This window comes from Cololabis saira, chromosome 14, assembly GCF_033807715.1.
Source record: "Cololabis saira isolate AMF1-May2022 chromosome 14, fColSai1.1, whole genome shotgun sequence".
Lineage (NCBI taxonomy): Eukaryota > Metazoa > Chordata > Actinopteri > Beloniformes > Belonidae > Cololabis > Cololabis saira.
In genome coordinates this window covers 3,573,795-3,600,000 of record NC_084600.1, presented here as the reverse complement: position 1 = coordinate 3,600,000, position 26,206 = coordinate 3,573,795, and the positions used below count along the sequence as shown (strand labels likewise).

The 26,206-nt window shown below is 40.9% G+C and overlaps 1 protein-coding gene across 1 annotated transcript in view; it reads left to right on the top strand.

Annotated features, from left to right (window-relative positions):
• The window catches only part of LOC133459470 (gamma-aminobutyric acid receptor subunit beta-2-like), a 78,402-nt gene that overhangs the window by 34 nt on the left and 52,162 nt on the right, over positions 1 to 26,206 (top strand). The window contains exons 1-3 of the mRNA XM_061739426.1: positions 1 to 375; positions 532 to 629; positions 1,345 to 1,412. The exon at positions 1 to 375 is cut by the window's left edge and continues 34 nt beyond it. Coding sequence (XP_061595410.1) covers positions 293 to 375; positions 532 to 629; positions 1,345 to 1,412 — 249 coding nt within the window. The 5' untranslated portion in view covers positions 1 to 292. The remainder of the gene's footprint in view (positions 376 to 531; positions 630 to 1,344; positions 1,413 to 26,206) is intronic.

Genomic DNA, 26,206 nt, shown 5'->3' with positions numbered 1-26,206 from the left:
TTTACGGTCCTCTCGTGTTTTGAATTATTGGACAACCCCTCCAGTTATCTATTATCATACAATATCAAAACAGGGAAACCCCCGCGCGCTCCCCAGAAACTTGGAGTCATGATTCTCCTTTAAATTTCCTCCTTGTCTGGATCTGCCACTACCATCAGCAGCAGCACCGCTGCTTCTTGATGTTGTGGTCGGGAATACGCATGCGCCTGCTATTGGAATTACTGCACTGGCAGAATAAGTTAGTCTTCGTCTGCCTTTCACTAGAAGAATAAAACAGCATTATAATATAAGAATGGTTGTGTCGATAGCGAGAAGAATGAGGACAGTTTACACCTGCTTTTTCCTCGTCATACTATCTGTGTTCCGCGCTCAAAGGTAAGTGAAAGGGTCGGAGGATGCTCCACTCATTTTACTAAGTGTGTCTGTGTTAGAGACGGCGCTGGAAATACTTGAGGAACAGAGGGGAAAAAAAAATGAAATCTACTGTATTTCTTTATCTCTCTCTTCTTTTTCTTTTCTTTTCATCCATAGTTTGACTGCCCATGACCCTAGCAACATGCCTCTGGTCAAAGACACAGTGGACAGACTGTTAAAAGGTTATGATATACGACTAAGACCTGATTTCGGAGGTAAATGAAGTCGCAATGTCACCAGCTCTGATCCCGGTTTCAACGTTGTCAGCCGATATAGCAGTCAAGCGTTTTCATTTTATGCAACAATCATCAATAGCTCAACTTGGTTTTGCAATTTCGGAGAGTAGAAGGAGCGATAATCATCGGCTTCTGCAGTTGCCATATAATCTGACATATTAAATGACAAAGTGTAGATCAATGTGTCAAAACAGCCCGGCCAAATTGAAGATTGCGTGTGATGTGGCTCGAGAATTAATTAACGAGAATGGCTGGTTTATTTGAATTAAAACTAAACAACAAAAAAGACACATAAAAAACAATATATGAACAAACACCATGCTGTAAAGGCATCCGTCATATTTATGATGCATTTTTTTTAAATGAATAACTTTGTAAATCGTTTTTATATCAGTTCATTTGTTCTCTGAGACAATCTATTTGGAGGAAAGTGTGTTTTAATGTCATCAACTTTGTGAGGGGGATGACAGCCTACTTTCCCCGCAGGTCAGCGGATCTAATCACACCCAAAATAAGCAGTGGACTGTCATCCCCGCTGACATAATGACAACCAGAGGAACACTTGTCAATTCAGCTTCTGAGTGCTTTTTCATAAGTGTTTCCTGCAAATATGAATAATCGAGCTGCACCAGACCTAATAGTTTTCTCTTGCTCACTGTCTTCCTTCTTTCTTTTTTTTTATTTTCAACCGAAGGTCCTCCGGTTCGAGTGGGGATGAATATAGACATAGCCAGCATTGACATGGTATCAGAAGTCAATATGGTAAGTAGGCCATTATCACCTCTAGATTTTGTAATATAGGTCTATACTCTGTATGAATGTCCGATGTTTTGCAGAGACCATGCCCGCTGGAAATACCCTCCCAAACCACCGGGGATCCCCCGATCATACACGGCTGTGCAAAATCTGCTTTCTGTCATATCTGGCATCGACCTGGTTTTTTTTTTTAGATATCAAAAGCATTGATGGTTGTGTATCAGGATTGATGACGGGAATTCAACCTCCCAGGGCAGAGCTTATTGACATAGATGGAGGTTTTTACTTCAGGCCATATGAGTTATTGCTGATCAATCTGAGGGGGAAGAAAAGGCAGAAAAAAACCCTCAACATTGCCACTTTGAAGATCTCGATCCGAATCCCGATTGGAAAAGTGTCAAGTATGACTAAAAATATTATTTATGATCATTAATGATGCTTCATTGAGGATATTTGGACATAGCTGGTTGGAAGAGCGGTTAGAAATAGCGACAGTGGAAGAGCATGAGTGCTGCAGAAGTGCGGATGAAGTTTCATACAAGTGCACCTCTTAGTGATGAGACTACAGAACTGCAGCTCCACACAAGGCTACATTTTGTCATGATTTAAGGTCACTCTTGACAGTTACAAGCTTGACAATGTGAGCATAAATTGATATTAATGGCAATATGCAGAAACATTTGATAGTGCTATTGTCTTATACACATATACATATATATAGTTTAACATACTCCTCTTTCCTTGTTAACCTTCAATTTGAGAGGTGGTACATTTTCATTTGTAAAGCATAATTCTCACAATTTATTATTATTTAACTGCAGTTGCTTGGTGATACACATTGTGATATGAGTTATTCTTTCCTTTCAGAGAATGAGTAGACAATAGAGTATCTTTTGCATCCAAAAACATGCTATCATAACTACGTTGATTTGCAGAGATGAGAAAGTAAATGATTCTCTATTTGCATGTATTTGCCCAAAAGACTAGCTCAACCGTCAACACATGCACAAAACAATTCAGCCGCACAATGCAAATCTATAGGGACCTTGACAGTAGTTTTGAATTATTCTAAAAGCATGTTGACAAGACAGCATTCAAATCTTGTTGTTGCTGGCAGACCAAAACAAAGCTTGAACAACTATTCATCTTCATGAATGTGTAAAATACATTTTAGAAAAATGTAAATTATGTGGATTGCACATCTAAAAATCAATCTTCCCAAGGAATAAGAGCAATTTGTTTCACTTTAAAAATAACAAAATAACAGGGTTTGATTTTCATACAAAGTAATCATTTAACAGTGACACTTCTATGTTGATATTGATACTGCTTTCTCCGTAAGTTGTTAATATTTATTTATTTATCTTATCTTTTTTTTTTTTTTTTTTTCGTGGAAGCAATTGTACAAGTTGGGGCAGCAATGTTTCCGGGTCACCCCAGACTCTTGAAAAAACATTTGTTAGGAAGTCTTTGGAACTCTTTGAATGCAAATACAGCGGATCAGGAAATAAACCAGTAAAATATGTTTCCAAAACACCTTCATCCAGCTCTTGTTGAGTAAATAAATCACCTCATGTGAGCCCTTGACTAAAAGAACAAACCACACAGTGCATACAGTCTAAGCCCAGTGGGTGGACAAACAATGCATACATGATTTTTTTTCACCCAATAAAATGTGCTAGAGTCCACTTGGCATGTACGTAGGATGCCCCCCCCCCCCCCCCCCCCCCCCCTTTTTTTTACCTCCTTATTTAGGATGTACAGCAGGTACAGCATCATGTGAAGTTGGTTGGAAATAATTATACAGGACTGTCTCAGAAAATTAGAATATTGTGATAAAGTTATTTATTTTCTGTAATGCAATTAAAAAAACAAAAATGTCATACATTCTGGATTCATTACAAATCAACTGAAATATTGCAAGCCTTTTATTATTTTGATATTGCTGATTATGGCTTACAGTTTAAGATTAAGATTCCCAGAATATTCTAATTTTTTGAGATAGGATATTTGAGTTTTCTTACGCTGTAAGCCATGATCAGCAATATTAAAATAATAAAAGGCTTGCAATATTTCAGTTGATTTGTAATGAATCCAGAATGTATGACATTTTTGCATTACAGAAAATAAAAGGACTTTATCACAATATTCTTATTTTCTGAGACAGTCCTGTATTCTCTTCTGGGTCTGTGATGAAAATCTGTCAAATTTGGATGCTAAGATGCAAATGTTTGTACTTAAGTGGCCTCAAAGTGACAGGATGACATAATGTCAGACTTATTTTTTGACCTGTTTTTCACAATATGACTCCTTTATTACACAAGTTCATTAAAAAGAAAACAAAATCTGTGTAGTCTTGTGGCCTAAATGTTAAGCGACCCACCAGGAAAGCTCCTGACTACCTTTGCCCAAGTGTGCATGTGTGTAACTGTCCCTTTTACGCGGATATATGTGAGGGCTGGAGTGTTATATTCACACACGCCCACACACACAACCATCCGGACAGAAAAAAAGAAGAACAGTGCTGAACAGCTTCTTTGATCTCCCTATTCCTTTGTGAGGCTCGGCCCTCTAAACACTCTCTAATGTAAAGGGGAATCATTACCACCTGACCCATTGGAGTCTCATAAAAAGACGAGGCCACATGTGTGCGTGTAATGGTGTCAGCAACTTTGATCTGCTCTCTTTCCTAATATAAATGTAACCATTTTTCAGGATAGCAGCTGGTGCAGAAGCTCTTTCTGTTATTCCATTTCCTGTAGCCCATCTGGCTCTCTGTCTGCTGCTTATTCTGGTGCATGGGGTAGAGCAACCCTGTATTCTGTCTTTAGTGCGTAGATAGCGCTCAGAGTTGAGGGTAATGGAGAGATTGTCACAGAGGGATGCACTGAACGGTGTTCTTTTCATCATTTTGGCAGAGTGGGACATCAGTTCTCTGCTACGTATTAACAAGGTAGTTGTCTTTTTCTCGCCTGTACACTCTGGTGGGGACTTTGCATTAGAAGCTATCAGATACAGAGGTTGTGAAACGGTATATACTGTGTATTAGATTTTTTAAATAGTCTTTTTTTCAGCATGGGCATTTAAATCAACATCTTCAAAGAGGTTATGCACTAAGGCATCTGTTTTAGCACTTTGTTGCCAATGTCACCAAGAAGAACCCCATTTTCGAAGAAATATAGGTCTCTAGCTCCCTTTACATGACTCACTAAACTAAGTACTAAGCCTTCAAGCATTAAAGGCCCAGAGGACATAAAGTTTTTTCTGGAATTTCTCATAAGAGTCGTGATGTCCAAACGCCTATTCAGGACATTTTGCTGCACCTTCACTGAAAACACTCCATTACATACTGTACAGTATATGTTGACAATAAAACCATAACTCTGTTTGACATGTCTCCACATACGGTTGGAATGTGATGACTATATGTTAAGAATGAACCACATGTAAGCGTTCATGCATCGTGGAGCATATAAACACGGTATTTCATGTCTTTTAGGCTTGACGTGGAATGAGGAGCATGTGGCTGGTTTTTCCTGACACACCCATGAAATGTCACTGATTCCTGGGTGTCCCAGGGCCGCAAGGGCGGAAAGAGATAGGGTATGATTGTGTAAGACCCATGGGTCAGAATTTTCACCTCTGAGTGTGTGACATAGAATGATGGTGAGAAAGACAGAGATAGAAGAGAGAGCGTTGACATTAACACGTCTCCATGCGGAGAGCTCGCAGTGGTGTCAGCGTTGCAGGGAAGGTCATGTACCTTGCGCCTCTGAGAGTTCACTCTGCATGACTCAGAGACGGACACAGAGAACGGGAGACACACACTGACTACCAATGTCAAAATACTCTTTCCACCCATGGCAAGTGGCTTTGGAAACTATTAATCATGCAGTGATTAAGACAGAATGGAGACAGTGAAAGCTGCTGGTGCAACTGGTAGATTTCTTTTTGTTTCATTTTTCAGCACTTCTTTTAGTTTTAGTTTCTCTGTCACCTTTCTAGTGTTAATATTTGCTTTTGGTTAAGCTCCTGAGCACTTGAATAGTAGAAGCATAAGCTAGCAGTGTCCACATGGGAGAAATACTCCCATCTGAGGATGAACTATGGTTCTTATCCTCCTCCAAAAGGCAGAAATACTATTATTGATGTGCATAAAGGTCAAGATGAGCTTATTGATTGTTAGAGGACTGTGTAATTCGGAGCTCCCCGTTTTAGTACGCTGTCACTTCTACCTCCCAGCATGGATGCTGTACACGCTGAAGGATTCCTCACTAACTCTGCCTATAATGTACATTATATAGATGTGATGCATCATTATGCAAGCTGGCTGCAAGGCAAGTGAGGACTGCTTGCTCAGTAGATGGGAAGGAAGTTTGTGGAAGCACTTAAGTGATATTCAGGCTTGAAAGCCGTTAAATGATATCAAGTCTGCATTTGTGGTTTTGTCTAAATTGGTTTTACAGCCACCTTCTTTGTTTTGTTGCTGATGTGGACAGGCGTGTAAATTGTCTAGAAGTCAGCCAAAGAGATTACCTCAGTCATAATTGCAAAATATGCTCAGTATATAATACCAGTTATGGAGAAATACCACCTTAGCTAGAGGGTATAAAGTCAAGCACATGCTTAATTTATTTATAGTTATTCATTTTGACCAAAATTACCCTGAGCAACTGAGTTCTGTTTTTGTCTTTCCTTGTCCTTGAAGCATCAGAGGAGAAAATCCAATAAAAATTCAATAAATTCAATTTCATTTTAGTTTATTTGTATAGCCCGTATTCACACACACGCGTACACAAAAGTAATATCAGGACAATTTACAGAGAAAGAAAATAAGTTAATTGCAGTCCAATTAAATCTGCAGTTTCGGTCCAAATTGATCTAAATATATAGCACAATGGATCAGTAGGGTCAGAAAACAATCCATATATGGGCTCCACATCCAACGGGTGGCACCAACAGTTGCTTATAAAACTGCATTTGCCCACAGTTGATTAGCACTATAACCAATCCAAGTATCGAACAAGGTAACGTATTCAGAGCGCCAAATGTGTGTCAATGGGAGAGTCTGTTGTCTTGAAGAGTAAATTAAACTTTTGGCATAGCCTGTCGGCAAAACAGCAAATACCCTGCTGTCTTATGTTCAATAAAGAGTCTAAATCTTTAAAGGGGACCTATTATGGCATTTAATGTTTATTTTAAACAGGCCTTGAATGTCTTAAAAACAAGCTTTTGATTGCTTTTTCTATATAAATTAGAAATTCAGCCTCTGGGCCATGTCTTTATTTTTACTGTTTCTAACCTCCTTCTCTATGAGGGATTCTGAGGGGCGGGGCTATGATAATGAGGCTGTGTGCTGATTGGCTGCCTGAAGGATGTGTAGCAGGGGAGGGCACAAAGCATCGCTCTGGGCAGAAGAGCAGCCGGCTGCGTACACTATTAAGGCTGATTTATGGTTCTGCGTTACACCAACGCAGTACCTACGCCGTACCCTACGCCGTACCCTACGCCGTACCCTACGCCGTACCCTACGGCGTAGGCTCTGCGTCGATTTAACGCGGAACCATAAATCAGGCTTTAAACCATGTCCCATGCGATGCGAGCGAGCGTCAGCGACAAAATCAATTCCACTGCTTTATTTTCTATTGGACTGTCCTAACTGTCCGCAGCGACGCAGCACTGCCGTGCCATTTTGAGCTGAACATTTGTCAGACATCCTGCTTCTATTCTCTTCCTGTCGCTCGCGTTGAAAGCCGGTTGAAACCGCTGTAGGAAACGGTCACGAATGAGGAACAGCTGATCCAGTGAGTTGAAATGAGAAGTTATCTCTATGATTCCTCCTCATTTCACTACAAAAACCTCAATAAAGTGGCAGCTGCTGGAAGGAGATGGACAGAGAGCGTCCGATGTCACGCAGTGCTACGATAGTCGGACGCTCTCATGCAGTTACTCGGTTTTATAGTTGTGGGCGTGGTTTGTATTTTGGTTACGTAACGAAAATGCGCCGAATCTGAACGGCTCGTAGATCCACATCAGACTGGACGGATCATCCGGGCGGCTGTACAGACACTGCAGAATCTGGTTTCTTTCCTCCTTCTCTGAGTTGGCAGGCTGAGGGGAGACCACTTTATATATGTTAAAGCAAGAGAAAACCTGTTTTTCATAAAAGGTCCCCTTTAACTGTCCCCCAGCATGTTCAGGGATTACCACCTACCACCTACCACCTTACGGCCAGTCAGCTGCTTCCACAATGGAGAGAGTCCCAGCAGACTCTCACAATACGTGTGGGCTTACCAGGTCTGAAGGACATTGTTCCCCGCCATGGGAGACACCTCGACACCAGGCGGTGATTGGTTGACAGCTCTGCTCCTCTCTTCACCCGAGTGTCCAAGACACATGGCTGCGAGTCCCATGACACGACAGCAATGTTGTGTCATCATTCTGCAACCTAGAAATTGTTTGGTTGGTTGTAAGATTCAAAACAAGAATCACTAAAATTTTAATTGACATAGTGGACTTACATGCATCTTGTAGTGAAAGTCTGTATCTAACTGTCAGTGGATACAAGCCTGCCAAGATAAAGAGCTGGAATGGACATAAATGTACACATGTGAGAATGGACAAACATATGCCCTGGACCTGGAAGGATGGACACATTCACAAATCTGAAACACCTGATGGTCTTCAGTCATCTTCATTTCCTAAAATGGTATGTCACAAGAACCTGTGGGAAAGTTATAGTTTGCATTATGAAAGTGAAATAGCAGGGGGCAAATTTAACCAAGCTAGTAGGCTATAGCCTCCAGAGGGAAAATGTCTGCTTCAATTCAGTTCAATTCATTTTTATGAATATAGCGTCTATTACAATTGAAGTTTTTCTTTAGGTTAGTTAACCAGGTTAATTATTACATAAACATAAAGCTTTAGAGGAACAGTACAGAGTTTATGATTACAAGTGGACTTTTTCAATTAAAGCCTGGATTATTTCAAGAAAAACCTATAAATTACCAAATTAATCAAAATATCTCTCTCACATACACACACACACAAGCACACACACACATACACCCCCCCCCCCGATCATAAAAACTTCAGTTTTGTCCTGGTTAAGCTGTAAGAAATGATCTTCCATCCATGAGTTAATCTATTAATCTATCAATAATTTTAAACTATTCATAGTGAAAACAGAAGTAAACCAGCCTTGTCCTGAAACTTTATGTATGTGCTACACATATTTTGGTCATCAGAAGTTGGAATTCGTTGATTTTGATTTATTTTTTGATTTTTTTGATTTATAAAAGTAAATGAAAAGGTGTTATTGGTTTCCTTTTACAAGAAGTACTTGTACTTTGGATCGATGTGACATATCTCCACCAATCTAAGGCTAGGTTCAATAACAATAATCATTGCACTAAAAATGGGCTCTCTTCAAACTCATAATTTAGTTCTGCATATTCCAAGGTCTTTTGTGACTGTAGGATCTGAAAATGACAGATTGCAAAAATGGTGCAAAGCATGACGATTCGCCCGTGTGTGTGTGCAAGACTTATTTAATTATCAAAGCAAGATGTGTAGAGATGGAAAGATGTGTAAAATTGGAAAGCTACTTGTTTTTATGTTGAGTAGTTAATATCCAGGAGTCATAAAATCAAATCATATGTTAGTCCGAGACCTATTTAAGGATGTTTAAATGTCAAAGAAACAAAAATGAATTAGTAAGATGTTTGTCCATTGTTAGTGACTATATTTTAATATAGGTGAATCACCTGGGACTTACAGACAGGTCAAAAAGCACTGAAAAAAGATTGTTGTTGGTTTTCATTTTATCAAAAGTGATGACTTATTCTTACACTATCCTTACAGAGCAACTACACACATTGTCATATGTTGTTCGTATAAAAATTACTATATAATTGCTGGTATTTGCACATTTTATAATGCATAGTTTACATTCTAAGACGTAGCAAAGAAAGTTGTTGTGACACAAACCTGAGAAGAAATTGTTTTTTTAAAGAACGTCAACTCTGAATTGCAGTTTGAACCCAATGTCTGGTGATGAATAAATATCTTCTTGCCAATGTGCAGATTAACAATTGGAAACAAAATCAATCAGATGTGAATAACAAGACCCAGAATGCTAAAGGGTGACAGGCAGCAGGCAAATGGAATCCATGGGGTGTTAGAAAGTGGGACAAACAGACCAAAAGAACAAAAGTGGCAACAAAACAACTTGCAACCCTAGCAGCCGCTCGCTCTTCAGTATTTTCGTATCGACTGGAGTTTACTAAAATGGGATTGGGGTAAGGAGGTAACCAGGATAGGTATCAAGCTGGGATTGCAACACTCAAAAGCAGCTTCTAGTGGGCAGCTAAAGCATGGCACAGCTGGAGGAGCAGGAATAAGACAACTCAGAGGCAGAGGAGGGAGGAGAAGAAGATGGAGCAGCTGTCACCATTACAAGATTACCACAGGTTAGGCTGCGCTGTCACAATCTCTTAAGCAGTACGCACAAAGACTTATGAGTAAAAGTTGACGCAGGACTGAAAGCCTTTCTGAATTTAGATCTTTCAAAAAGCTCCCCAGATTCTTCTCACATAGAGTCTATTCTTTGGGAATATCTTTTGCAGTCGTGTCAGCACCATCATTATTTTTTTCCCATGAAATATAATACAATATTCTCACCTGGGCCATAAAGAATGGTTTCAGATTTAGTACATTCAGAGTTCCCATGAGCTAAGTACCATTGACTTTTATTATTCAACAATTCTTCCTGCAATTGTCATTTTTAGTTCTGAGCAGAGATCTCAACAATTGTTGTGTGCTATGATTGAATTGAATTCATACCCACTGGCATCTATCCCGACAAGTACTCTAATCATCTTGTTTTCCATATTGGTATAACATATCAAGATTAAGATGGCTTGCAACTAATGATGTTTCTCCATCAGCCTCTGATAAAATAGGTGTTTATGACTGATATACAAGTTTAAGCAAGCTAAAATGCTAAGATACGACTTGCTTGAATTTATATTGTCACAGCACAAGTTCCTCCTACAGCTGTTACAGCACACGATAGTGTGGCTTTATTCATCATTCATGTGGGTTCTTCATTGTTTAATCACTTGCACAGACACAATGTAAAAAGACAGAATGGGGAAACATTTGTATAAAATATAAATGAAAATTAACCTATAATGGGAGTCTGATTCTGTAGAAAGAGCACTTTCTCGTTTGCAAAACAATGTCTAAAACTTTTAAAGCTACTGTAACTCTGTGAAGTCATTCTAAGAGCCCTGCAGCAACATTTAACTGTGTAGGAGTGTCGTTTAAATGTCCATCTCTATTGCCTTTTGGATTTTTGTATAAAATTTGCTTGAGGTTGTCATTTAAGAACATGCTGCAGTATCTTAAACTGATAGATGAATAAGCATACAGCCATTGAAGTCACGCCAAATCTATACGCTAAGAGCTCAGATCATTATGTTACAGATCCTGCTTATTAAACAATTACTACAACAGCTCTAAATGTCAGTTGAGTGAAGGCGTGCAATCAATTCCCCCAGGTTAAACAAGCTCATGAGTTAGGCATCTGATTCACTCCTGCCTGTGACAGGAAATGATGGAGTGGATGTCCAGGCAACAACCCGTTCCCTCCAGGAGTAACAGCATGTTTTTTTCTATTTTTCTTGTTGGTGGACAGAGCATGAGGCATAAACAGCACACTTACACCCTGCTGCCCCATGTCCTTAAGTCCTATGTCACTGTTTCCATCTCTGTGTCCATGGGCTCTCCTTCATTTCTGTGTTTTCTCTGACTTTGTCATCGTGACACAAGGCTGGGACTGCAGGGGGGATTAGACAGAGTTTAAAAATCCAAATGGGTTAATCGGCTAGCGTACCATTTCAGGAGGCATCTCTCAGCTCACTGGCCACATGGCTTCATTGGTTTAGTGCTCACACTCACGTGCTTGAAGTTTTTTCATTTAGCTGTTAAAAAAAATAATAATAATTTTTGCTGACTTACTCAGGAACTTCTCAATTACATTTATAAACCACTTTCTTTATCAGTGTCAATATACATTACAAACCAAATTCACCATCTTTACATCTGCACACACACACACACACACACACACACACACACACACACACACACACACACACACACACACACACACACACACACACACACACACACACAAACACAGGGAGGGTCTTCTTGTTTTCAACCATGACGTGTGCTAGCGGAAAAAAACCTCACCTGGGAGTCCGGTGCTGACTACAAACTTCCAGTCTGCCACTTAAGATGTCCGAGTGGGAACTGGGATTTGAAGTTTGCTCTCTGGGCAAAACAAGCCTGTTAACTCGCTACTGTTAAACATTGTACACGGATCGGTACACATCTGCACCGTACCGACAGCCCTGTACCGAAACGGTTCGGTACGAATGCGTGTAACGTTACACCCCTAATATATATGGAACATACATTTACTCACTCACTCACTCACACTCATCTTCTTCCGCTTATCCGTTCCCGGGTCGCGGGGGCAGCAGCCTCAGCAGGGATGCCCAGACTTCCTTCACCCCAGACACCTCCTCCAGCTCTTCCGGGGGGAGTCTGAGGCGTTCCCAGGCCAGCCGAGAGACATAGTCTCTCCAGCGTGTCCTGGGTCTGCCCCGGGGTCTCCTCCCGGAGGGACATACCTGGAACACCTCACTAGGGGAGGAGGGACATGCCTGGAACACCTCCCTAGGGAGGAGGGACATGCCTGGAACACCTCCCTAGGGAGGCGTCCAGGAGGCATCCGGTACAGATGCCCAAGCCACCTCAGCTGACTCCTCTCAATGTGAAGGAGCAGCGGCTCGACTCCGAGCTCCTCCCGGGTGACCGAACTCCTCACCCTCTCTCTAAGGGAGCGTCCAGCCACCCTGCGGAGGAAACTCATCTCTAAGGGAGCGTCCAGCCACCTTGCAGAGGAAACTCATCTCGGCCGCTTGTATCCGCGATCTTGTCCTTTCGGTCACTACCCAAAGTTCATGACCATAGGTGAGGGTAGGTGCGTAGATTGACCGGTAAATCGAGAGCTTCGCCTTTCGACTCAGCTCCCTCTTCACCACGATGGTCCGGTATACCGACTGCATAACTGCGGACGCTGCACCGATCCGTCTGTCAATCTCCCGCTCCATTGTTCCCTCACTCGTGAACAAGATCCTGAGATACTTGAACTCCTCCACCTGAGGCAGAACTTCTCCACCCACCCGGAGAAGGCATGCCACCCTTTCCCGATGGAGAACCATGGCCTCGGTTTTGGAGGTGCTGATTCTCATCCCTGCCGCGTTGCACTCGGCTTCAAACCGCCCCAGCACATGCTGAAGGTCCCGGTCCGATGAAGCCAACAGGACAACATCATCTGCAAAAAGCAGAGATGAAATCCTGTGGTTCCCAAACCGGATCCCCTCCGGCCCCTGGCTACGCCTAGAAATCCTGTCCATAAAAATTATGAACAGGACCGGTGACAAAGGGCAGCCCTGCCGGAGTCCAACATGCACCGGTGCATGTTGGACATACATTTATATTTTTTTAATTACAATATTTTTTTTTTATCTACGTTATTTATTACTAAGGACATTTTCAAAAATTATGCATGGTGTACTGCACTCCACATTGGTGCAGGGATCATTCTCAGTGTCGTCAGTATGTAGCATTTCATCATTAATTTGATTAGTCTGACTTGAAAGTGGTCATGTGACCAGTAATTGTCATGTGACCACTGTGACCTGCTTCTGCTGTGAAGGCCATTGCTTAATGGCATACAGTATGCGAGGTAGACTGGTCAGCTGCACACTGGAAACATTTCTGCACTGTCTTAAAAAAATGTCCAAATTCCATGTTGATTCATCCTTGATGTCCATGTTCTATCGTTCTTTCATTGATTCTGTATTAACTTTTTCTTTCATTTGTTGGTTTTCATCACTTAGGGTAAAGCAGAAAACTGTTCTTACCAAGGTGGTTAATGTCTGTAGTAAAATAATTGGCTCTGCTCAGGTGACAGCTGTATAGGAAAGCAAAAACTATCCTATCGGACTGTTCCGTCCTCTACACCAAGAGTTTCAGTTTCTCCCATCGGGTACATTGCTCAGACTTCCACTTGTCAAAACCAACAGATACTGTAGAAACATTCTTTTGTACCTTCTGCCATCTCCCTTCTCAATTCCATGAGGAAAAGGTAGCTGTTGTGGTGCTTGGATTTTTAGATTTAAACTTGTTGTCCTTTTTGACTATGTGTATATGTGTATATATCGCTGCAAATTAATTGCCCCATTGGGGACAAATAAAGTTATTGGTTGATTGATTGATTTCTGGAAACAACACACCATAGAGATATTTTTAGCATCTAGATTGTGCCGTTCTTCACATACTGCAAACAACATGCGAAATATGGCGAAATCAGTACATATTGATTGTAGTATACCAGTCTGAGGTTTTGATCCTCACCTATGTTTTTAGTTGTTGGATAGAGTATCAGTGGCCTCATTAATACAGACAAATTCTTTGTATGCAGTACAAGAGTGGCAGGGGGTGGCGGTGGCTCAGGTGGTCAGCGGGTCCTCCAATCATCCAAGGATTGGCGGTTCAAACCCCGCTACCCCCCCAGTCATCTGTCGTTGTGTCCTTGGGGAAGACACTTCACCCTCCTCGTCTCCAATGAGGGCATCGCTGGTGTGTGAATATGTATGAATGTTCCGGTGTTGGACGGAGAGGCCGTCAGCGTGGATCGTCTCCTACGTTTCCGTCAGTCTGCCCCAGGGCAGCTGTGACTACATACATCGTTTACCATCACCAAGTATGAATGGAGAGAATGAATAATATACGACCATTGTAAAGCAACCTTGGGTTCCAGCAAGGCGCTATATGAATGCAAGTTGTTGCAGTTCTTTTTGAATCTGACACTCATATGATGTGAAAAGCCAATCAAGATGTACAATAAGACTCAAATTTGAAAAGGGTGAAAAGCTCCATGTGGTTTGCTTGCTACTCTTAATGAAAAAAGTGATTTTATTTTGGAATTTCATAAATATGCCTCAAAGTTGTTGAAATATCACACAAAAATGGAGATTTTTAAAACTAAATAATATTAGTATAGTATTTATAGCACTTTTCTGGTCTTGCTGACCATTCAAAGTGCTTAACACTGCCCGCTGTATTCATCAATTCAATTCAATTCAATTCAATTTTATTTATATAGCGTCTAATACAACAGAGTTGTCTCTAGACGCTTTCCAGAGACCCATACCCAGAACATGACCCCCGAGCAGTTATTACATAAACAATGGCAGGTAAAAACTCCCATAGTGGGAGAAAAACCTTAAGCCAAACAGTGGCAAGGAAAAACTCCCCTTTAGGAGGGAAGAAACCTTGAGCAGGACCAGGCTCGTAGGGGGGGACCCTCCTGCCGAGGGCCAGACTGGTGGGTCAGGGACGGCAACAGCACAGCAGGCAGGTGGAAGCAGCAACGGGATGACCAGGGGTGGGGACCGCAGGCCAGCACGCAGCTCCCGAAGCTCCGGCCCAATCATCAGGTCCCAGGTTGGGGTGCAGGGTCGGGGAAGGGTTGAAAAGGGGCAGGGCCAAGGAGAGGAGTCTTGACGGACAAACCTTCTCCCCCGCCTGCCCGGGCTGTTACCCTGCCCCCCTCACTCCCACACTGCAGGTTCCGGTGTCCGGCAAAGGATGCTGCAACATGGACAAAAGAGAGAAAAGGGAGGAGAAGGGGGTGCCAGCACAAGAAACTACAGGAGCGACTCTGACACACTAAAGTTTACACTACCTAGAGATTTACCAACACCAGCTAGAGGTTTACTAAACACTAACTATAGGCTTTACTAAACAGAAATGTTTTAAGTTTATTTTTAAAGGTGGAGGTGGTGTCAGCCTCCTTAACCCAGATTGGAAGTTGGTTCCATAGTAGTGGTGCCTGATAGCAGAACGCCCGCCCTCCAAATCTACATTTGGATACTCTAGGAACTACGAGTAAACCTGCACTCTGAGAACGGAGAGCTCTGACAGGAACATAAGGCACTATCAGGTCTTGCAAATAATGCGGAGCTAAGCCGTTTTGGGCTTTATACGCAAGTAATAAAATTTTAAATTGGATTCTGAATTTTACGGGTAACCAATGGAGCGACGCTAACACTGGAGAGACGTGGTCTCTCCTGCTGATTCCTGTCAGCACTCGTGCTGCTGCATTCTGGATCAGCTGGAGCCTATTCAGCAAATTACTTGGACATTCTGCTAACAACACATTACAGTAATCTAGTCTAGAAGATACAAACGCATGAACTAGTTTTTCTGCATCACTCTGCGAGAGGATTTTCCTAATCTATGCAATATTACGGAGATGGAAAAAGGCAAACCAAGGTTTCTCACAGTTGCACTGGAAGCCATCACAACACCATCTAATCCCTTCCTAAGATGCTCTGGACCAAGAATGATAACCTCTGTTTTATCTGAATTTAGAAGCAAGAAATTTCTGGACATCCAGTCCTTGATGTCTCTAAGACATGCCTGAAGTTTAACTAACGGTTCTGTTTCATCCGGCTTCATAGACAAGTAGAGCTGCGTATCATCAGCATAACAATGAAAGTGTATGCCGTGATTCTGGATTATACTTCCCAATGGCTGCATGTATAAACTGAACAAGATTGGCCCTAGCACTGAACCCTGCGGAACACCATAGCAGACCCTTGACTGTTCTGAAGAAACCTCATGTACATGAACAAACTGGAACCTGTCAGATAGATATGATTTAAACCGACATAGAGCTGCCCCTTTAATCCCAACAACAATTCACGCACTCTGAGAACATCTGATTTAGATCTATAAGGATTTTTTTTCAATTCACCATTGTTTTTTTTTCTTTTTTTTATCGTGTGCTTCAGAGGCAAAGTAGGGTTTGTTTCCTGGCCCAAGGACCCTTCAACAGACCAGGAATCACACCACCAACTGATAACTGCTCTACCTCCTGAGTCACCTACACTCCCTTTTCTAGCCAACTTCCTGTTTATTTCTCCACAAAATGGTTAAGTACATACACAATTTTATTAGATTGTTTTTTTTTTCCAGCAGATATAAAGAAAGGTTCTTGCATACATGAGATCTGATGGCCTGAGTGATTCCCCAGGCCCATGCCAGGACCTTATTGATTCAAAACATTAAAACAACCTTACAGAATAACACACATATCAATTAACCCAACCGTTTAGACTGCCCAAGGAAGCCGGATTACTAGAATAAAAACCCACACAGGTACAGGGAGCGCTTGAAAGCTCGACACAGAAACAATCCATTCATCCATTTTGTGAGGTGACGGTGCTAATCACCACACCACCTTGCTGCCTCCAAATTCTGATCACCTTCCATAACACTGTGATATAGGGCACTGGCCTTGGCAGAGGACTCATTTCCAAAGTTAATCAATGTTAAACGTTTCCTGACAGCTTTTTGCCTTTCACAAGTGTTGACTGGAGCATTTTTCAGCCATATGGTGAAATGGCTTCAGGCCAAGTATTCATTTATTAATTAAAAGTGGTACATTACCTCTAATACTCAGTTTCCTGTGCACACATTTACCCAAGGTTGACAGTTTAACAATATGTCATTGTATTAATGTAGTTGAGGGTCATTGAGGAGGCGAAAAAGATGACTAAGACAACTGCTGTCACCGCACTCAATGGATCACGAAAAACAAGGCGGCTTGTGGATGTAGTTATTTGTTTAACAGAAAAGACATGAGTTGACTCAGGCTCGTCTGTGTTTCTTTTAAGCCTGTGTGAGAATGTGTGTGTGTGTGTTTGTGTTTGTGTGTGTGTGTGTGTGTAAGCTGCGATGTTCCGTGTTGTTTATGCAGGATCGCTCATCACTGTGTGCGAGCTATTTTTGGATTGTTAATCAAGGTAACATGCTCAGATTGACACACTCAGTATGATATTCCACATGGTGAGGGCAGATTGGGATCGCTTCATTTCACACACCTGCAGTGACCCGGCGGAGGTCAGAATGACGTGTGGGAATGAGTGTGAACTCAAGTCTCTGGTTCAGCGTCTGCTGCCGAACAGAAAAAACAGTAACTCTTGTTCCTGTTAAAGCCTGAATTATGCTTCTGCGTCAAAACGACGCCGTGTCTACGGCGTGTGGTTTTTGTACACGCAGAGGACACGCCGTCACATGCGCCGTCAGTGACGTGCACCTCCCGAAAATTGTAACTACGCGTCGAGGAGACGCAGACCAAACGCAGACAGAGAGGGCTGTGATTGGTTCATTTGAAAGCGAAGCATTTCCGGTTTCCGGTTTGAATCAGTAGTGAACTTCCAGGGCTTTTTTCTTCGTTTATATGGGATTTTTTTTGTTTTTGTTTTTTGCACAATAGTTGTCCTTATTTCTTTGATTTACTGTGACCGGAAAAAGTCGGATAAACCATTCAGAAAAAGATCGCTAACTAGTGGCCGCGGGGGGTACTGCACCGCGACCAAATGGAGAGACGGAGAACTCTGAACGATTCGTGACGGCCTCACGGGTGCGCCGTGTGCTCTGCGTGTGTGTGACGCAGAACCATACCCGCACCTTAAGGGTACTGAACAGAACTGCCAGTTTATCTCAGAGTTTAGGCAGTTTGAGTGAAAAAGAAAACAAGGATTTAATGTCAGCTTAAAAAACACAATAAATAGTTATAAAAAAGTATAAAAATATGAAGAAGAAATATGTGATATGGATTTTTTATATGTCATTTTTTTTTTTTTTTTTACAGTAAATAACTATTAGTGCTTTTACAGAAAAATATTCTCAATAATTAGTTGAATGTGGCTGCCTGTTCTATGCAACACCATTGGCATAAAATGAGCAGTTATTTTTAAGGTATTTGGTAACTGCAATTATTAAGTCATGAAAGTTCATTCATGATTTTTTTTCTTTTTTTGAAAACTTTACTATGAATTTGGTGAATCGATGGCTTTTTCCAGGTATTTTGGCGGAAAAAAAATGGTGTATATCATGTTGCACAAGAATCTTCAATATAAATCTATGAATTTGTATCTGCCTCTTTTCCTCGTCTGGGGACACTCTGGCTTAAAACGATCCTTTTTGATATTTTTACGTAAAAAAACAATCTAAAAGAGATTATAATGAAACAAAAGGACTTTTTTTGTCCTTGTGAGTCAAAAATGATGATTATATGAGTGACAGATTCCAAAAGTGCATGGTATTGGTATGTATTTAGTGTCAGAGCTGTGACTCAGAGGAGGCAAATGAGTGTGAAGTGAAGTGTGTCATTACGGTCTCATTATATGGTCTCCTGAAGACGGAGCAGTTAGTATCAATATAGACAAATGTTGATGTTCCTCAATATCATTCCTGGAAATTTGTTTCTGTATTGTCAGAAAATATGATGATTTCATCAATGAAACTTTACTGAGACTATAATGAGACTATCCTTAGTGTGCAATATCTGTTACTGTGTGATAATCAATATTTATACATTCCCATACTTTTTATCCACATAATTTTGTACTGGTGCAGAGTGGAACTCAACTCAGTGTTTTCTATGCACACAACTGTGAAATTATTTGTCAAAGACAACTCATATCCTGTCTGAAATAACACAATAATTTACCATTTAGCCCAGTGAAAACAAAATAGTACTTCTGGGTTTTGATAATGGCTGCGCATGCAAAAAAAACAAAACGTTTGGAGTCGTCTGTCTTGCCATCGCGGCCTGATAAGTGGTCTCATGGGTCACGGTTGTTTGACACAACAGCTTCATGTCTGGCACCAGCACACATATTTCACAGTGTCTGTAAACGGAGACCACCTGCTGTCAGCGGCGCACCCGACTAGTTTCTGCTTCATCACAGCTTGTCAAAATACACAGAGTTGATAATGGCCAAAGAGGAGGGATGGCAAGTGTGGATTGGTTTTCACAGCAGCTGAACGTGACACTGATAGCTGATAATAGGAGTGGAGAGAGCGATAATGTGGGAGCTGCTTTTGCTTTCACTGATGCGTTCTTCCAGCACTTTCATATTCTATAGGACAGCAGCGCCACGTTGGTCCATTTTCAGGCAACAATCGCCTCTTACGTTGAAAAGTTAGTTTTGTTTACATTCAGAAAAATAAATGATTGAGATTACAAACTTGTTTTCAGAAAGGTTAGACGGTGTTGCAACAATAAGTGATTTATTGATTTCTAAGAGGTGGAGCTTCACAGAAACAGGCAAGAGTAATTATATGACTTTTGCAGTTTGTAGACTTTTATTTTGAATCTTGTTTAAGGGTACATTTAAGGATTTTTTGCAGGAGAGCACTGGAATACAAGCTGGGAGGAGGTAGCGCTCCATGTTTTACTATTTTGTTAAAATACCAGCAAACATCATACAGGACTGTCTCAGAAAATTAGAATATTGTGATAAAGTTCTTTATTTTCTGTAATGCAATAAAAAAAACAAAAATGTCATACATTCTGGATTCATTACAAATCAACTGAAATATTGCAAGCCTTTTATTATTTTAATATTGCTGATTATGGTTTACAGTTTAAGATTAAGATTCCCAGAATATTCAAATTTTTTGAGATAGGATATTTGAGTTTTCTTAAGCTGTAAACCATGATCAGCAATATTAAAATAATAAAAGGCTTGCAATATTTCAGTTGATTTGTAATGAATCCAGAATGTATGACATTTTTGCATTACAGAAAATAAAGGACTTCATCACAATATTCTAATTTTCTGAGACAGTCCTGTAAATAGCTTATCCTGTCTGACTTATTCAGTATCTTAGTTCTTAAAGCACTTATGTGGTTATAAGATACACTGGCCATCTTTTCTTCACTTTTTTTCAAGATGGTTTCAATGAAGGCATTCAACTTGATGATTGTAAACCGTGAACAGAATAAAAGAACTGTATCCCTGTATTAAAAAAAAGAGCTTTTGTTTAGTAGATGTAACTTACTTGGGTATGTGGTGGAGGTATGACACCCTGCAGACACACACAGATTCAGAAACCAACTTAAGAGACGGCGTCTCTTGTAGGTCGCTCCAGCTGTGAGGAGATATTGCTTCTTCAAGGGTGTTCTTGCTCAAGGAGACTCTGCAAGCAGCCCATCAAATCTGGACTCACAGCTCTGTACAGGAGCCATGAAAAACTCAAACACGCATAGAGAGAGAGACACAGAGACAGATGTGCAAACTGCATTCGTGATTTTTGATAACTAGAGTTTGTAAGGTTCTTAATTTGCCACTGATCCACAGACATCTATATATTGTATTTACTGTCGTCAACGTAATGATTGCGGTGTGTGTTTCTTGGTACCCTGTTTGAATAATACGTGTTTTTTTTCTTTTCTTTCCTTTTTCCTAGTTCCCCAGACTTCCATTATGCATGAGATGTGGGATTTCACAAAAAGATAGTCAAAGGACAACCATGTAGACTTTCAGAAGCAGTCGAAGGCTGGAGGCCTGTTAATATGTATACATGTCTATAGAAAAGAAGCATGTATGTACACAATACAAACAAAACACACATTCAACTGAAAAAAGAAAGAGTACTGGTGCAACTACCTCCACCCACACACACACACACACACACACACACACACACACACACACACACACACATGCACACAAGCACACACACACACACACACACACACACACACACACGCAAGCACGCACGCACGCACGCACACACACATGCACACACGCACACACGCACGCAAGCACGCGCGCACACGCGCACGCACGCACGCACGCACGCACGCAGAAACAAACAATCCCCTCAAGCAGGAGAGGCAGTAAGTGGGACAAATGACGTGCAATAAGACACTTATTTTTTCCCCTTCGTCTCTTTGGCCAGCTAACCCTCCATCTTACATGGATGACAGCTGAGATTGGACCCCCCCCCTACCCAAACACACACACACACACGCACGCAACTTGCCTTTTGGGAATCCAAAAACACCCTAATAATATGATCTGTCCTGCTCTGCCCCCCCACTCCCCCCACCGTCACTTCGCCGTCCCCCTTTCTGGATTGCCACTCCACTCTACTTATCTACAGGGACGCAAAAGGCCTGCAGATGCTCTAATCGACTCCAATAAATTGTACCTAGTCGGTTCATTTATACAGATGCCAACTGGCAAAGCTGTGGGAGAAATGAGGGAAAGAAAGGAAGAAAGGTTCGTCTAAGGTTCGTTGAAATTTGATTCACCTTCAGTGAACTCCCTTTATAGTGCTACACTCAGGCCAACCTAAATGATGAAAGAGTATGGGGGGAAAAAGTGGATATGCACTGAAAGATGGAGGCAAAAGAGGCTGGGAAAGAGTGACAGCAACCTTGTAATGGTTTGGGAGGTTAGACAAAGTACAAGTCAACAAACAAGAGTCAGGGCTTTTTGCAAAAAACATGTCATCTTTTCAAGTAAATGGCTTGGAGGGAAGAAAAATACATATAGTTTAGTGAGTATTGGAGCTTGGGAGTAATTTCCTTTGCAGGGATTCAGTTTGAAGACCGAAACAACAAACAAAAAAATGTGCCCACTGTCTGGCTGATAAACCTGTTACTCTGGTCGTTCCAAACAGAGGCATTACATCACATCAATCACCCTGATTAACTGTGACGGGAATCATTTTCCACTGATACTGATATCTGTGACATGTTTGACATCCAGAGCCAAACATAAACATATCATATAATAACTCAAAGAAGTGGATTATGTGTCCGAAACAAAGATCGATCATTCCTCTGCGTTAAATATACTCGATGCAAGTAAATGGAAATTGATGGAAAGGGGCTTTTCATTTACTGATCAATTCACTAAATCAGCCCATTTTGCAGTTTGTAAAGAAAGTATAACAAGAACTTGATTGTGACTGTATCGCGATATTGGTTTATTAATATTAATAAATTGTGTTTACTAGTAACGCGCATCCGATCACGCGTGCCGACCGCGCCTCGACCCGCGGACCAAAATCTTCCTCCTCAGAAGAAACTAGTACCGTTTTGGTCCCGATCACGGGACTCTTGCAGGGTTTTGAGCTTTTACATATGTAAGGCTGGTGTAGAGTTAAGCCTTACCTTATTAAATTAAACCTTTTTGGGGTCGTGAGTAGGATAAACACGGGGAAACTTCTGCTGAGTTCCAGTGTACTTTAATGTCCCTCAACAGTGTAGGATTTTAGAACATCAACACAGCACCTAGTGCCGTACTGTGGCGTATCACTCCGCCCAATCTAAAACAGACTAATCACTACAGATAAACTGACTAGTGTCATTATAGTCCCTGATTTACATCAGAATATAAAGAATAGATTTATAAAATAATGAACCCTGAATTACCAAAATAACCTTCTTAACAAAAATAAATCTCCTCTTAAAATTATAAGGGGAGCATGAATCAATCTTTTTTATGATGTAAAATTGTATGTATTTATTTACTTTTATTTATTTATTTAATTTTAGTTGTTACATTTCTGGAAAAGAAAAAAGTCAAATCATACATGAGAGAAACTATTCAGTTTGTGGCAAAATATTTGTACTTGTATGAAACTGAAGATGCATAATGCAAACCTGACATTTACTTTTAGTTCAGTTTGTGGAAAATGGTTGGCCTGGCTTTCTCTTTAAAACTTAAACAGTTATAAAGCATTACAAACTGGAACAATAGGGCAAAGGCACAGCATTGTTTTGTATTTTGTGTCTTTCAAATAAAAGACAATTTTTTCCAGTCATATGTTCCTCATTCAAGGTTTTAAAAAAAATACTGCTATAATATCGTATCGTTATCGTGACCTCAATATCGTGTATCGTACCGTACCGTGAGATTAGTGTATCGTTACACCCCTAGTTAAAATGTACTTAAAAAATAGCCCCAAAAATACCAACAATATTTATTCCAGAGCAAACAGACCAAATAAAACCCCTGCAGCTGCCCCCGTATGAGTTCCTGTTGTCAATTTACTACATGCAGTGCACAAGCTGTTCCACATACAGAGCTGAATCCTGAGGATGCAGCACAGACATCCCCACAGACGCTGTAATATATGTCACTCAGCTTTGTATCTATCTGTATGGCTCTTTGGAAGCGGCGTGCCTTTTGCCGGGTTCATCACACCCTGTGGCCGATGGCATGAAGGCCGGGTTAGTCAGGAAATTGAACATCACTTGTTGTTAGATGGCTTTTTGGAAGAAATGAAAAAGGCAGATGATGGACTGAACTATGAACGTGTAGCTGAGCGGTGGAGGGATCATATTCTCCCCCACTAGAGGTATTTCAAAGAAAGGGGAAAAAAAAACGAGAAGGGGGCAGACAAAGTGAAAAAAGAAGTAGAAATAGCTTTTGAGGAAAGCTGTCATTGGAATCCACAGTAATATAAAATAATTAATTTAAAACAGCTTGTAGCTGGTTTTACAACAATACTATAATTGAATATCATAATCAAACCACAGCTGCATGATTTATTTAGCAGAGATTAACTAATGATATCAAGGTCTTTAATGGGACTGTCTGGCACCTCGGAGGGCGATACAACACCTGCCATGTTCCCTAGATGGCAACTCACATTTTTCACTTAAGTAAAACTGATCTAAACCATTCTCGCCTGCCTCCAATGTGTGATGTGCATGCTATTTCCACGTCCCGCTTGTTACCCCCATGCAAAGAGATGAGTCTGGACTTCCACTGAGATTAACATGGGAATGGAACACAGATGAAGGCAGAAGCAGATGGAAGTGTTTTTTTTTTTCTTTTGCAAAAAAGAAGAGGAAAATGAAGATCAAAAAGCAAAAAAAAAAACATGAAAGAAGCAGAAATGAATGGATAGAGCAGATGAAAAGATGGGTAAAAGAGGAAAGGAAGAAAATGAAGGAGCAAGAGGTCATTGCTGGTGCTGAAATCAGGGACTGGAAGTGAGGAGCGATGAGAATAACAGCAATTTGCATCACTGCTCCACTGAGCTTTGCAATGTCTTTCATTTACCCCCATATAAAAACCTCCAACACCTCCCCCTCCCGTGCAGCACACTCACCACCCTATTCCACATCTCTCTAATGGAAAAAGTGCTTCACTGATGTTGGGAAGAAAGAGATATATAACCACTGCTCACTATTTAGTCATCCTCATTCGTATCCTTCCTCGTTTTTGTCTCCCTGTGGACTTAAGCCTTCATTTTCTAGGTTTAACCTCGCCCTACTACCGTCCAAAAACATATTGAGTAACCCCCCCCCCACCCCCGCCCTTCACACTTTTGCCTCACTTTCCTTCATGCTCTCCTCCACAGTGACTTCTACTGTACTAGTACTCATGAAGGTGCTAAACAAATATAATAACACATATAAGTAGTAGAGGCGTAACATTTTGAGCTGTCCATTGTTTTTGGCTTATTTCGGACACATGGGTACTTATAAGCAGAACTCGAGTTGTAAAAAACAATCAGGGGGGATGGTGGATTTTATCATATGGGGACAGATAATTTGTGCTGATTACAAATAATATAATATATTACAAATAATAGCAGTGACCAAAACACCTGCAGAAATACTGCAGGAATGACATAGCAGCAGTTAAATGCAGCCTTCTGTAAGCTTTAAATATCCACTGGGCTTACATCAAATACATCAAAACACAACAATAAAAAACACTTTTCTGAACTTATCAATATGACACTGTCCTTCACAGGATAAGTAACATGGATCACTGCAAAAACTCAAGATCTTAACAAGAATATGTGTCTTATTTCTAGTTAAAATGTCTCATTTTAGTAAAACAAATCTCATTACACTTAAAACAAGACTCATCACTGGAAAAAACAACAATTTTCACCTGTTTCAAGTAGATTTTCACTTTAATAAGTAGAAAAATCTGCCAGTGGAACAAGATTTTTTTGCTTGTAATGAGAAGATAAATCTTGTCCCACTGGCAGATTTTCCTACTTATTTCAAGTGAAAATTTACTTGAAACAGGTGAAAATTGTCAAATAAGTTATTTTTCTGGTGATGACTCTAAATGTTGAAATAGCAGTAAAACCACATTCATTGATGAAATGACATAAGGGATGGAAAGGGGGGATGGCAGTTTTACAGGGGGGATGATTTTGACCGTTTTTATTTCAGGAGGGGATGCCATCCCCCCTCAACTCCAGTACTGCTTATAAGAACTAATTTGCAGGGTTTTAAAGTTAATATTTACTGTGGAGCAGCATAGTGGAGTGGTACATGTTCTCTCTGTGCCTGTGTCAGTTTGTATTCTTTGTACTTGTCTTACTACTTGAGACCATGAACATTGACTCTTAAAATGACGGATCCAAAGCTATTCTATGGCAGATTTAGGCACGTGCACCCTTCTACTGCAAGGTCATGCTTTTGTAATGGCCGCAGTATAAGATTTAGCATTGTCGCACTAAAAGATGCAAAGCTTTTTTATGTTGTCTGGATGGGAGCATTTACTGTGCTAAAACCTTATTTTACCCATCAGCATGGATGTTTGTTGTTTTTCCAGATGTGCAAACTGCACATTTAATAGGCACTAACCTATACCATTACCATCAGAGAAGAGGGCTTTTGTTCCAAGCGTTGGGGACAAGCTGGTTGCACTCCCCTTTAGTCAGAACAGTCTCTTACTTTGAGTCAGTCCACTTTAAAGGAGCATGCAGCAACTTTCAGTACAGAATTGTGCCTGTTTTTTTTGCTGCCGTGACGCCTGAAGGCCTGTAGATCACAGACTTCTAGCAGGGAATTTCGGTAACCCTTTATT